The 11,067-nt window shown below is 37.9% G+C and overlaps 3 protein-coding genes across 5 annotated transcripts; 2 read left to right on the top strand and 1 right to left on the bottom strand.

Annotated features, from left to right (window-relative positions):
* Positions 1-47: 47 nt before the first annotated feature.
* LOC117647194 (transcription and mRNA export factor ENY2-like) lies at positions 48-1,349 on the top strand. The gene is made up of 4 exons (XM_034388824.1): positions 48-243; positions 362-457; positions 588-733; positions 845-1,349. Exons 1-4 carry the CDS (start codon positions 203-205, stop codon positions 919-921), a joined length of 360 nt encoding a protein of 119 aa, XP_034244715.1. The 5' UTR covers positions 48-202; the 3' UTR covers positions 922-1,349.
* A 225-nt stretch (positions 1,350-1,574) lies between these two features.
* Positions 1,575-6,425, bottom strand: LOC117647188 (protein FAN-like). The gene is made up of 18 exons (XM_034388813.1): positions 6,174-6,425; positions 5,778-5,990; positions 5,615-5,708; positions 5,414-5,527; positions 5,107-5,292; positions 4,941-5,012; positions 4,657-4,856; positions 4,386-4,548; positions 4,162-4,316; positions 3,901-4,079; positions 3,695-3,826; positions 3,407-3,613; positions 3,082-3,319; positions 2,740-2,994; positions 2,563-2,651; positions 2,310-2,454; positions 2,122-2,231; positions 1,575-2,041 (listed from the first exon to the last, which is right to left on the bottom strand). The coding sequence occupies exons 1-18, from the start codon at positions 6,185-6,187 to the stop codon at positions 1,944-1,946; spliced, it is 2,664 nt and encodes an 887-aa protein (XP_034244704.1). The 5' UTR covers positions 6,188-6,425; the 3' UTR covers positions 1,575-1,943.
* A 15-nt stretch (positions 6,426-6,440) lies between these two features.
* On the top strand, positions 6,441-10,515 carry LOC117647192 (protein ABHD18). Of its 3 annotated transcripts, none has more exons than XM_034388819.1 (11): positions 6,441-6,665; positions 6,875-6,959; positions 7,039-7,221; positions 7,303-7,415; positions 7,500-7,638; positions 7,735-7,824; positions 7,900-8,004; positions 8,084-8,510; positions 9,042-9,092; positions 9,202-9,487; positions 9,601-10,515. In XM_034388819.1, the coding sequence occupies exons 1-11, from the start codon at positions 6,574-6,576 to the stop codon at positions 9,653-9,655; spliced, it is 1,626 nt and encodes a 541-aa protein (XP_034244710.1). In that variant the 5' UTR covers positions 6,441-6,573; the 3' UTR covers positions 9,656-10,515. The 3 variants fall into 3 exon arrangements, with proteins under 3 accessions (XP_034244710.1, XP_034244712.1, XP_034244711.1); XM_034388821.1 differs by having other exon boundaries at positions 6,574-6,665; positions 8,084-8,387; XM_034388820.1 differs by lacking the exon at positions 9,042-9,092 and having other exon boundaries at positions 6,574-6,665.
* The last annotated feature ends 552 nt before the right edge of the window (positions 10,516-11,067 follow it).

Raw genomic sequence — 11,067 nt, 5'->3', positions numbered from 1 at the left:
AACTGTCAAAGTATGAGAAATAGTGTGTAAATGTTTACATTTTCTGTGTCGTGTATGAGAATGTTTGCGATACCCTCATGCCGCTGTCTATCTTAACCTAAACACAGTGCAAGGCTCAATGTGACAAGTCGGTTGTTTTCATGTTTTCTCTTTTGTAGACTTCACATACTTTTCCTCCTTTTCCATTTGGTTGCTATCGGTCATGTCTCGTTACTCTGAGCGACGGAAGGCCCTTGAATCCAGGTAAACTCTCATGCTATTATTAATTTGTGTTTGCACTGTCAAGCTGCTTTGATTCTCCACTATTTTTCTTTTCGGTATCACGCTACTTTTTAACCTCCCTTCAACTAATATCTTGCAGCATTGACCACATGAATAATGACAACAACAAGGGGAAGAGAGATGTCAGCAAACGAGCCGTCAATCAGCACCTTACCATTGAGGGCGACAAGGAGAGGTAGTTCGACAGTCAATGTTTCTGTAGTTGATGCTCTAAATTCATATTAAATACCATTCAATTCTCACTTTTGCCATACTGAAGTTTTGTGTCATGTGTCATGACTGGGCTTTATTGGTTTCTGCTTCAGGTTCAAGGAGCTACTGCGCAGACGGTTGACAGAATGCGGTTGGAGGGAGGAAATCAGAGTTCTTTGCCGAGACACAATCAAGGAGCGAGGGTTAAATAATGTTACTGTGGATGAAATAGTGGAGGAGGTTACACCTAAAGGCCGAGGTAAGAATGCATATTGTTCATGATATTTTCTTGAAGTCAACCAGTCAAAGGGGTTTGTTACATGCTAGCAGATTTTCTTCAAATTGTCATAAAATGTTCTCTTTGTTTCAGCCCTTGTACCAGACACTGTAAAGAAGGAATTGCTCCAAAAAATTAAGTCTTACTTATATGATAAGGCAAATAAGTAATCTCCTTGTGATTTTTGCACTGCCGCAACACCCTGCAAACTTCTGAGTTCGAGACTGACAATGCTTCTTTGGACAGCAAAGCAAAGTGCTCAATGTGGAAGGTGCACATCGCACTAGCATTTAATTTCACCCTTCTCTGATTAAAATGTGAGGGTGTCAATTGTTATACTTTGGAACAATCTCTTTAAGTTAAGGTAGTTGATTCCAAATATTCAACTCCTGGTTGTGTGTTGATCCTGCAGTCTGTTTAAACTCAACTAATGTGTGCAAGTGTTAGTGTACATATTGTAATTATTATATCATTGTTGGGTAGGGGCAAAAGATAGTCCTTGAAAGACTTATTCATATGAACTGCTCAGATAAATATTTAAATTGCCAGTGAAATTTTGAATTAATTGTGTGAAATTCAAAGGCTTAATTTACCAGTATCATGTTCAATTTTTATTTTACATATAAATGTTTTTTCCCCCCTCCCTTAGCCATCCATAAAATGGATGCGCTCATATTGCAGTTGATTGTGAACTAAGTGTTCATTTGTATGTAACCAAACAAGAAAATAAACTGAAATGACTGATGCAAAATAATTGTTAATCATGGTCTAAGGATAAGATGATTCCTCTCTAATTTTAGGAAAAGAAAAGGTACACTGTTTGTAATATTTCAAGATATAAGCTTTTTTTAATTTCAGTACTTGTAGCTGCTTCTACTACAAAATGATATCTCTAACATAAAACAAGAAGAAATATTGGTTACAAGGGGGAAGTCAACAAAGTTTCAGGCAATTAACACTTTTAAAAAGAATACAGCATGGAAACACAACAAAAAAGTAATAAAACCAATCTTAAAACATTATAATGACAAGGTAAGGGGTAGACAAATTATCACAATCATTTCATACTGACACAAATAATCACAAATGTCATTTATAAGTAGATCACAGTAATAAAAATTGACTGAGTATACTCAAGCACCAACTATTTCTTGACATACGTAGTTTTGTTGTAGACACATCCACCCATCAGTCACTTCTTGGATTGGCGCCATACAGCAATGGATCCATCGTGAGCCCCAGTCACTACTAAGGAACAATTGCTGGAGGCAGCTATAGCAGTTACAGGGCCTAACAAACAGAAAATTTAAAAAATTTCTTCCACCTTTTCTTTTTTTTTTGAATGAATGTCCCAAATAAACAAAACTTACTTGTATGGGCCCTGATTTCCTGTATCAGTGACACTTTCAGAAAATCCCACACTTGCAAGGTGCCTGATACTCCACCAAGAAGTACAAATTGGTCAACCAATGCAACAGACCTGTCAAACAACAAGATTGAAAGATTAAGCTGCAGAAAGTGTCCAAATGTGGGGGGTCAGACACAAACAAATACATACTGAAGGCCTTCATTCAGTTCCTTATTGCAAACTAGCATTCCACTTGCTAAGTCAAACACTTTCCATGTTTTGTCATATGCCCCACATGATACTAATTGACTTGCATCTTTGCTCACAGCCATACCTCCAACTGGTCCATCATGTCCTAAAAATTATTTAAAAAAATAAATAAATAGAAGACAAAATGCGTGAGACAACATGATAGAGATACACCTCGGATACACCCTAGTCACAAGAATAGAAACCTACGTACCAGGGAGACTGAGAGGGATGGAATGACTGTCCAGATTCCAAATGAACATAGTACCATCTTTGCAACCAGTGGCTAAAAATTTTCCATTTCTGCCAACAAAGTATAGGAATCACTTGAAGTTTCAACTCAGCATAATTTCCTTTAGAGTATTACAAAATTTTTAAGTACATTCCTTACCCGCTCACAGTGAGACAGACAACTTGAGCCTCATGATCAAGTTCCGCAGCCAGGGAGATGGCAGGTTTGATTTTCTTCCATTCCTTTTCATTCACTGGTAATCTACGCCAGACTCTTACTGTGCAATCCCAAGAACCTGTCACTAGAACAGAATTGGCACCATCATCATCACTGAAGAAACCAACACATGAAACAGCATCTTCATGAGCCACCAATTTGTCCAGAACTCGACCAAACTGCACATCATACACCACTCTGAAAGATAATAATAAATGTAAAAGTACATAATGGATGAATGCAACATAGTATTAACAGGTATTGCATGAAAATTGTGCTACTTACATTGCATTGTCAAATGATCCCACAATAAATCGGTTGTCCTCAGGGAGAGAAATTACACCTGAAAGAGGAGTTGGAGAAAGAGCAACACTATGCATGAGTTGCCCTTCATGAAGTGAATGAACTCTTAAAAGACCATCATTCCCAACAGAAGCCACTTCTTCTCCATCATGCACAAGCCGAAGTGATCTCACATGTTCTCTATGACCTTGGATGGATAACATCTTTTCCAAAACAATATCTGCAAAGAAAATGACAATAATCATAATAAAATAATAATAAGTATTCATTAAACCAGTGAGATGGATAATTTTGTCAAGAAACTTACCAAGTTCATCAGATGTTTCTGAAATTGAACAGTTTAAGAGCAACTGTTGAGCTGGATCAAAGATAATTCTTTTGGGATGTGGATGCTTAAAGACCTGCTTTGGAATTTGGCCAAATTCCATTATTTGAACTTCAAGGGCATGACGTTGGGCAGGGTCCGTAATACTTCCAAGGTCAATGGACCCCTCATAGCAGAGATGATAGAAAACTAAAACATGATATGTCAACGAGTGAAAGAGGGCTTGAAAAAAGAGAATGGAACAAAAGAGCAAGAAAAGAGAATTGTTACCATTGTTAGCCTTGACTGCTGCATCTCCTGTCTGCTTGAAGCCAAAAATTAAATCAATCCATGAATGTAAATTTTGAGATACATAACTGGACTCCAAAGCATCTCTCAGTTTCTTCACAAAATCGGATGGGCCTGAATATGATTCAACATTAAACACAATAAAATGCGAAAAAACGAGTGTCATTATGGAAAATGATGAAACTTACTGGAAGCCCATGGAGGAAGCGCAACATCATTGACTTTTGTCCCATCATGCCGGTAACCAAAATTGATACCATACCTATTGGAGAGAAAGTCTCCATTGCCACTTGTGTCATAAAACTCTGGGACAAGCTCTTTAAAATCAGAGGAATTACCCAGGACGTTGCGCCAGACATCAGGAATGCTTAAAAGAAAAAAAAACATTTAGTACGTAGTAGACCCAGTAGTAGTAGACCCACTAACAAGGCACAAGTAAGAGCACACACCTGTTAAACATACGATCAGGATGATCAAATCTTCCATTCTGAAGACACAGCATATAATGTGGGAATTTGCGAACCAAATAGAAAAGGACAAAGCCCGGTGTGGAATAGTGAGATCCGTACATAAATTTAGGATCTGGCATTTCATTAAAACGATCCTAAAAATTAAAAAGTTGAGTATTTTTAAATTGAAACTTTCTAAAAAAAGGTGTTTATGTGGAGCATACCTTTAATTTTTCCAGTCGCTCTGCATTAAGAGCACCAACTGGTTTCTGTAAATTTCTGTAAGTCTTGAACGCATCAATTTGCAGAGTTTCAGATGTATAGTCTGCAACAACCCATGGGAATACAGGATACTGGGTAAGATCATTAAATGTTCGATCAGCTAAACTGCAACAAAAAGAAAAATTGTGAGAAAAATCTGAGTATACAGGATTACATTTCTCAGGTGGTAAAACCATGGAGACACACAGTGTGTCTCCATGGTAAAACATGTACCTGTTTAAATACAGTAAGTAGTCATAGTTGGAAAGCACCCCATGTTGCCACTGGAGAGTAACTGCTTCTTGTTGAAAATCATCAAGCTTTAGCAAACTCTGTCTCATGATACCCTCATACAAGTCATCTCGCTCTTTGGCAGATTTAAATGCAAGAAATAAATGGGGGATGTTCCCATCCCGACAGTGTACTTCAAGCCCCTGTTTTAAGAATTGTCAAATAAAGAGCATTAGAACAGAAAAGTTTTGTACATCATTTTAGCACAATAACTGTTTTTAACTTACCACAGGTTGCAACAAGAAGCGCCTTTTGACAACACTTTGCATATCAACTAATCTTATTTTCAGTACAGGTTGCTTTAAAGGAACAAAACAGTTATTCATTGTCCTAATTATAATATATATAAAGACTTCTGTATCACAATAAAAATTTTCTGAGTCTTTTACTTACAGCCTCTACATTGTTGAAAGGTTGATAGTACAGGGCAGTATCAGTGAGCAGAATATGACCAGGGTTGACAACCAGAGGTGAGATCTTGCTTCCTTGAGTTTCAATGACCCTTGTTTCATACAAGTCTTCCAGCCACAGAGCATCAAAGCCAGTACGAGACTGCCGAGAAAATGTAATGGCTGCAAGCTAATCAGATAATGCTTAGTTTCAAAAAAAAAAAAAAAAAAAAAAAAAAAAGGGGGGGGGGATCCATGCACAAGGCTGATGTTTTGCATCCTTGTTTTGTATTAAAGAGATAATGTCTTACCATAGTAGTTTGCTCGGCAACAGATAAAGAAGCAGCTCTGTGCAGCTGAGACATTTGTGACAAACAGTTTGGGACATTAGCATAGTTCAGAATGAATTCAAATTTCTCTTTCGTCTATGGAATGAAAATGAAGTAAACCATTAATGACAAACCATCAGAGAAAAATAAAAAATTTGGCAGTAAGGGTGTGAAAGGACTCACATATTGGAAAGTGTATGGTGCCACAATATTGCCTTCAAGCATTTTCACATACTGATTACATTCAATACTTATACCACCATTGCCTTCCTCTTGCCTGGAGACGTAATTTTCTTTCAGCAAGTTACAATTAACATAGAAATTAAACAAAAAATTGGTAACTTACATGACCAGCTTCTTAGGCAGTTCAATGATAGATACGCAGTCTTTAAGAGGAATCTTAATGATAGGTTTTGAAATATCTTTGGGATCGAAAACAATTGACTTTGAGCACAATTTAAGACGACCATCTTGGCGTTTGATAGTATCACTTGCAAGCAAGATAACACTGTAGTCTTCAAAATAAATTTCTCCTGGTTCAAGTAGGAGGAGGGAAAACCTACAAAAGAAAGGAATTAAAAATAAAAGCAACCAGGAAAGGTCTGCTGATTCAGAATAAAAAGCTAAGATTTCAATTAGTACATTAATAACAATACATTTAGACCAAAAAAACAATGTTCAAGCCTTGGAAAGTCACGATAGTAAACAGTTGACATGGGGATATGAGTCGAAGGAAATATACCTTTGTTTATCCATTGCAACTATAAGAGGACATAACCTCCAATTGCAAACTGTCAGCGGCGGTGACTGGTTTCAACGCAACGTATCTCGGCTGATACACCTAGAGAGCTCTTTCGATAGTGTACCAGAATCACAGCAGAACAACATGAGTTCTGAAAATAGGCTTGCCGTGTTGTAAATGAACGCTACGCTAGATTTGATTCCATATCAGCGTTGACTGAGCTCCCTTGGGCCTGAGCTATAAACATGACGTGTGCTGCCCTCTACATCGAGCTTCGTCCGAAAGAAAGTCAAGTCAACAAGTCAAGAGTCAAGAAAGCGTTCTGCTTGGTTCTCCGAGCAACAAAATTCAGGAAATCTCTTCGTTTTGGACCCGTCACTACACTGAAAGTTGCAGGAAAATGACATATAGTAGTCTCGATCAGATTTATCGAAGTATTCTGCTGTCGAAGTATTTTGTGAAGGGTTGGGGCAAACCTGACAACTTGAAAAGGTTAGAAGAACTTCATACACTTTTCCTTATGTTATTTTGTACCCCAGTGAGCTTGTTTTAAAGCTTTGTTAACAACCAGAACATCTCTGAATGTAGATTGCTGCTCTTACAACAGATCTGATAGCATGGTTTCTTTTGGAAACAAAATTTTTCAAATGTTTTAATTAAATTCTGAAAATTGTAAGAATAATGTTACCTCTATATTGCAGACTTTTTGAGTTCCGTAAAATAATTTCTAACAGAGATTTGTGTTACAACTTGATTCCGAAGGACTATCCTATTGTCATTGACAAGGTACTCTCTCAATTTTCATTCCTTCATTTATGTTTTTGAACTTTAATGTTTATTTTAAATAACAAATTTTCATTTTTAGGATGAAGTTTGGTCAGATTATCGAGTCCTTGAAGGACATTTCCGATCTCCCCTTGATGTACAGCTGCCAAACATTATGCCAGAGGAAGTGAAAAGGGCACATTTCCAAATCGTACTGCCGACCAAATGGCAAGAAGAAAATTACAAACCCATGTGTCTTCATTTGGCTGGAACTGGTGATCATGTGGGTTCTGAATCATATCAGTAAAAAATACAGAAACCCATCGATTTTCTGTACCTGATAATAATTTAAAATGTGTTTCAGTACTTTTGGAAAAGAAGAAACTTTATGTGTAAACCCTTATTGAGAGAAGCAGGTATTGGTGGCATGATTTTAGAAAGCCCTTTCTATGGATCTAGAAAACCCCAAGACCAGGTGTAAGTATGTGACAGTTGCGATTTTCGTCTATAATGTTAAACTTGTAATGAAAACTTTGGTCTCTTGATTTCATTTGCTGTCAGGCGCTCAAACCTCCATAATGTGTCGGATATTTTTGTAATGGGCGGTTGCCTGATGCTTGAGTCACTGGTGCTGTTCAACTGGTGTGAACAGCAAGGACTTGGACCTCTAGGTGTGACAGGACTGTCAATGGGAGGGCATGTAAGATCATGGCTTCAAACGTTTTTCTTCCATACGTGAATTTTTACTCTGACTAATCCATTTTTTTTTTCTTTTGTAATTTCTGTCTCAATTTAGATGGCATCCCTTGCAGCAACTAACTGGCCCAAGCCTATGGTCTTGGTACCTTGTTTGTCTTGGTCTACAGCATCTGGTGTTTTCACCCAGGTAAATAACATGGAGAGTGCTTTCAAACTTGACTTTTCCCCGACAAATTCTTTTTAAAACTTGTTATTGTTTTAGGGTGTTATGAGTGGTGCCATACCTTGGGATATTTTGAAGTATCAATACTTTTCAGATGATGTTTACAGAGAGGAAATCAGAAAGATGGTTACTATAATAGATGATGTAAGTGGTGATTTCTTCTATTTTTAAAATGGTAACTTGAATCCTTATCCTTCTTACCCTCCATGTGTTTTGTTGCCAGGATGCATTCAAAGCAGGCAAACACTTTGTCCAAAAATATTCGGACGACACAAATGATCTGACAAATCTTCAACCCTCACCGAGAATAGAGGGTGAACTTTTCAGTCCCAAAAAATTTGTGAACAATCAAGATTCCAATAAATCTGATCCACAAGAAGCAGATAAATGTCCACTAATGGATCAAGATGATCTATCAGCTGAGAAGACAGTGGATGCTCTGGCTCAATCTTTTGCTGCCATGTCAAGTTCTATTGATGAAGAAACTGATTCAAAATCGGGAAAAGAAATAAGAAAAGAAGAACTTGGTAAAGATATTCTTGATAGTTTATCAGATTCAAAGTTTAAAATGCTTACTTTTAAAGTCAAAACTTCTGATGAACAATCCCCTGAAGTCAAAAGAGAGTTAGAAGATTATCAATTAAGGAAAGGTAAACATCATTGCTTCTCTTGGAATAATAAAATAATAAACACTTCCTACTTTGTCTTTGCATAACACTTAGTTTTTTCTTTGTAAATTTTGCATGTGCTTTTTTATTTTATTGATTATAACCTGAACTCTGAACTTTTAGTGCCGTTTTGTATCTTCCTTAGTCTTGCTTGTTGTTTTCTCTCTACCCCACTTTCATTAAGTTTTTTCTTTGCATGGTTGTAATTTATTGTGTTTCTTCCATGAACTAGTTAAATACTTCTGAAGGAAAATCCAACCTGTGATGCTTAAATCTCATTGATCCCTTCATTGTGTACTTGACCATGATTATTGGCTGAGTTGGCGGTTAGCCCCAAGCCCACAATTACCTAAAGTTACTGTTGTACCTTTCCTTCTTTTCTGCTAAAATTTCTTTTTAAAAGTGCAATATTTTTTATTAAAACCCAATTATAAAAATTTTAAATCTTCTTTAAGTTAAAGCATTGAATTTTCTTATTCAAAATTCAATGAAAGATTTTTGATTGGCTTTCAGATTGGGCTCTTCGCAAAGAGTTACAAGATTCCTCTAGTGAATTGGATCAAGGTAATTCAAGGACAATGTCAAGCAATGTTGGAATTTCCTGTATGACTGTACCTGTTGATTTGGTGCCACTACTGTAAACATCTTTTAATGACCATATTTTTTGTTACAGTGATCGGCCGTAAACTTCCATTTTCTATCCTGGGTCTCAAGTCCAGCTCAGTTCGTGATAGAGAGGCAATCCAGTTCATGCGTGGTATCATGGATGAATGCACTCATCTCAAAAACTTTTCGGTGCCAGTTGACACATCTCTCATAATTGCAATTTGTGCCACTGAAGATGGATATGTGCCAAGAGATGGTGTGACACACCTTGCTGACGTGTGGCCTGGAGCTGAAGTGCGTTATATTAATACAGGTCATGTTGGGGCATACATTTTGCATCAGGCTGCTTTTAGGTATGTTTCGTATTATATTGAGACAGATGTACAGTTTTATGTCTGGCAAATATGTATACCAAATTTATCCTTTTCACAATACATATATTTTGTTTTCATTTACCTGTTTACAGACGTGCTATTAAGGACGCATTTCTTCGAGCCAAAGAGAAGCTCTGTTCATCATAACTTGTTTACAAATAAATCCAACTTTTCAGGCCATTTGAAATATTTTTGTACTCTATGAATTTTGTATGATTTTTTCTAAAGGCTGTTCTTTCAAATTTTTAGCTACAATTTACTGTACACTTGGACCAAGTTGACCATTATGAGAACTAGGATACATCTTTTTCTGATTGTTTTAGATATTTATTTTTGAGGTTTTTTAAATGTCTTAGCTGAGTGTTGTTTAGGTATTGCTGCCAATTGAAAAGAATTTTAAACTGCATGAATTTAGTTAAAAACTTGTACATAAGCTGATTTTGTACAATTGGATGAACAATGTTACCATTAGAACCTGACCTCTAGTCTTAAGCAGAGATTTTTCTATATTTTTCTTTTTAACTTTAGCATCAAAGAAGAAATGTGGACAAATCACTGCTATGGAGCTGTTAGAATAGTATATCAAGTTTCCTTTGTCTAATTACTAAGATAAATGACAATGCCTCAGCTGTGATTGATTTATTTTAAGAATTAGTGAATTTGTCCTTGTTTTAGAAGTGTTGTATAAACATTGAGATGATGTCTGTCTGTTTTTTTGTTGATTATGCGATGCACTGAAAAGAAATTTCATGCTCAAGTACTTTGAATTGTGTCTTGGCAATAGCCGTTCAATGTTATTCTCATGCCTGTGCCAATCTTAAAGTGAAGCTTATTTTATAGCTTCTGAATGGTCACTGTTCGGACACTGTAATAATTTTCTTTGTATTGCAACGCACAGGTGTGTGCGTGTGTGTGTCTTGAGAGGTTTTCAACTGCAGTCACTCTAGTTCAATTGCAGTTTACGTTTGCATCTGGTTCAATAAACTGCCATGTGCTGCTTGATTTGATTTTGTGTGAGTGGTGACCCGTGGGTCTCGTGGCTCCCCTGTGCCTCCTGGTCCCTTCCCTGGATCCTGCCCTTCCTCGTTCCTTCCCTCGTTGTCACCCTCGGCTTGAAACTCAGCGATTGGCTCGCGGTCCTTGGCTCGGACCAGCCGAGTGATTCAGAAGATCGCTTTGTCGCTCTGTCTCTCTCGCACCCTTACGGAGTGCCCCATGAGTGCGAGAGAGACAGAGCGACGAAACGACTCTTCTGAATCGCTCGGCAGAGACGCATGCGCCTGACGATGTGGCGCTGCCAGATTTGGGGGCATTCATCGCCCGTTTGCTTGACCCTCGGCCGCCGTGGCCCCAAGCAGACAGCGGGGGTCCGTCCGGCAAGTCGCCAGTGGTCCCCGTAACGCCAGCCGAAACGAAAATGAGCGGCTTGAGCGGATTACTGGGACAGTGTATCGATCCGTAGTTTGACTCCGCCCTCCAGGCCGCCACGCGGCGCTGCCACCACCGCGGCCCGAACGACGCGCTGGACAAAGAGCCTCTCGCGGCGAAGGGCAGCCATC

This window comes from Thrips palmi, unplaced genomic scaffold, assembly GCF_012932325.1.
Source record: "Thrips palmi isolate BJ-2018 unplaced genomic scaffold, TpBJ-2018v1 HiC_scaffold_2, whole genome shotgun sequence".
In the NCBI taxonomy this organism is placed as follows: Eukaryota; Metazoa; Arthropoda; class Insecta; order Thysanoptera; family Thripidae; genus Thrips; species Thrips palmi.
This window is presented reverse-complemented; position numbering and strand designations above follow the sequence as displayed.

Bases quoted from the DNA above. Each gene is read 5' to 3' on its own strand.
- LOC117647194 (XM_034388824.1), top strand. From the start codon at position 203: ATGTCTCGTTACTCTGAGCGACGGAAGGCCCTTGAATCCAG. The intron at 458-587 runs GTAGTTCGACAG...TTTCTGCTTCAG, and splicing joins ATTGAGGGCGACAAGGAGAG to GTTCAAGGAGCTACTGCGCA. The intron at 734-844 runs GTAAGAATGCAT...TCTTTGTTTCAG, and splicing joins GGTTACACCTAAAGGCCGAG to CCCTTGTACCAGACACTGTA.
- LOC117647188 (XM_034388813.1), bottom strand. The intron at 3,320-3,406 runs GTAAGTTTCTTG...TTTTCTTTGCAG, and splicing joins AGAAACATCTGATGAACTTG to ATATTGTTTTGGAAAAGATG. The intron at 2,042-2,121 runs GTAAGTTTTGTT...TCTGTTTGTTAG, and splicing joins GGAAATCAGGGCCCATACAA to GCCCTGTAACTGCTATAGCT.
- LOC117647192 (XM_034388819.1), top strand. From the start codon at position 6,574: ATGACATATAGTAGTCTCGATCAGATTTATCGAAGTATTCTGCTGTCG. The intron at 9,093-9,201 runs GTAATTCAAGGA...TTTTTGTTACAG, and splicing joins CTCTAGTGAATTGGATCAAG to TGATCGGCCGTAAACTTCCA. The intron at 9,488-9,600 runs GTATGTTTCGTA...ACCTGTTTACAG, and splicing joins TTGCATCAGGCTGCTTTTAG to ACGTGCTATTAAGGACGCAT.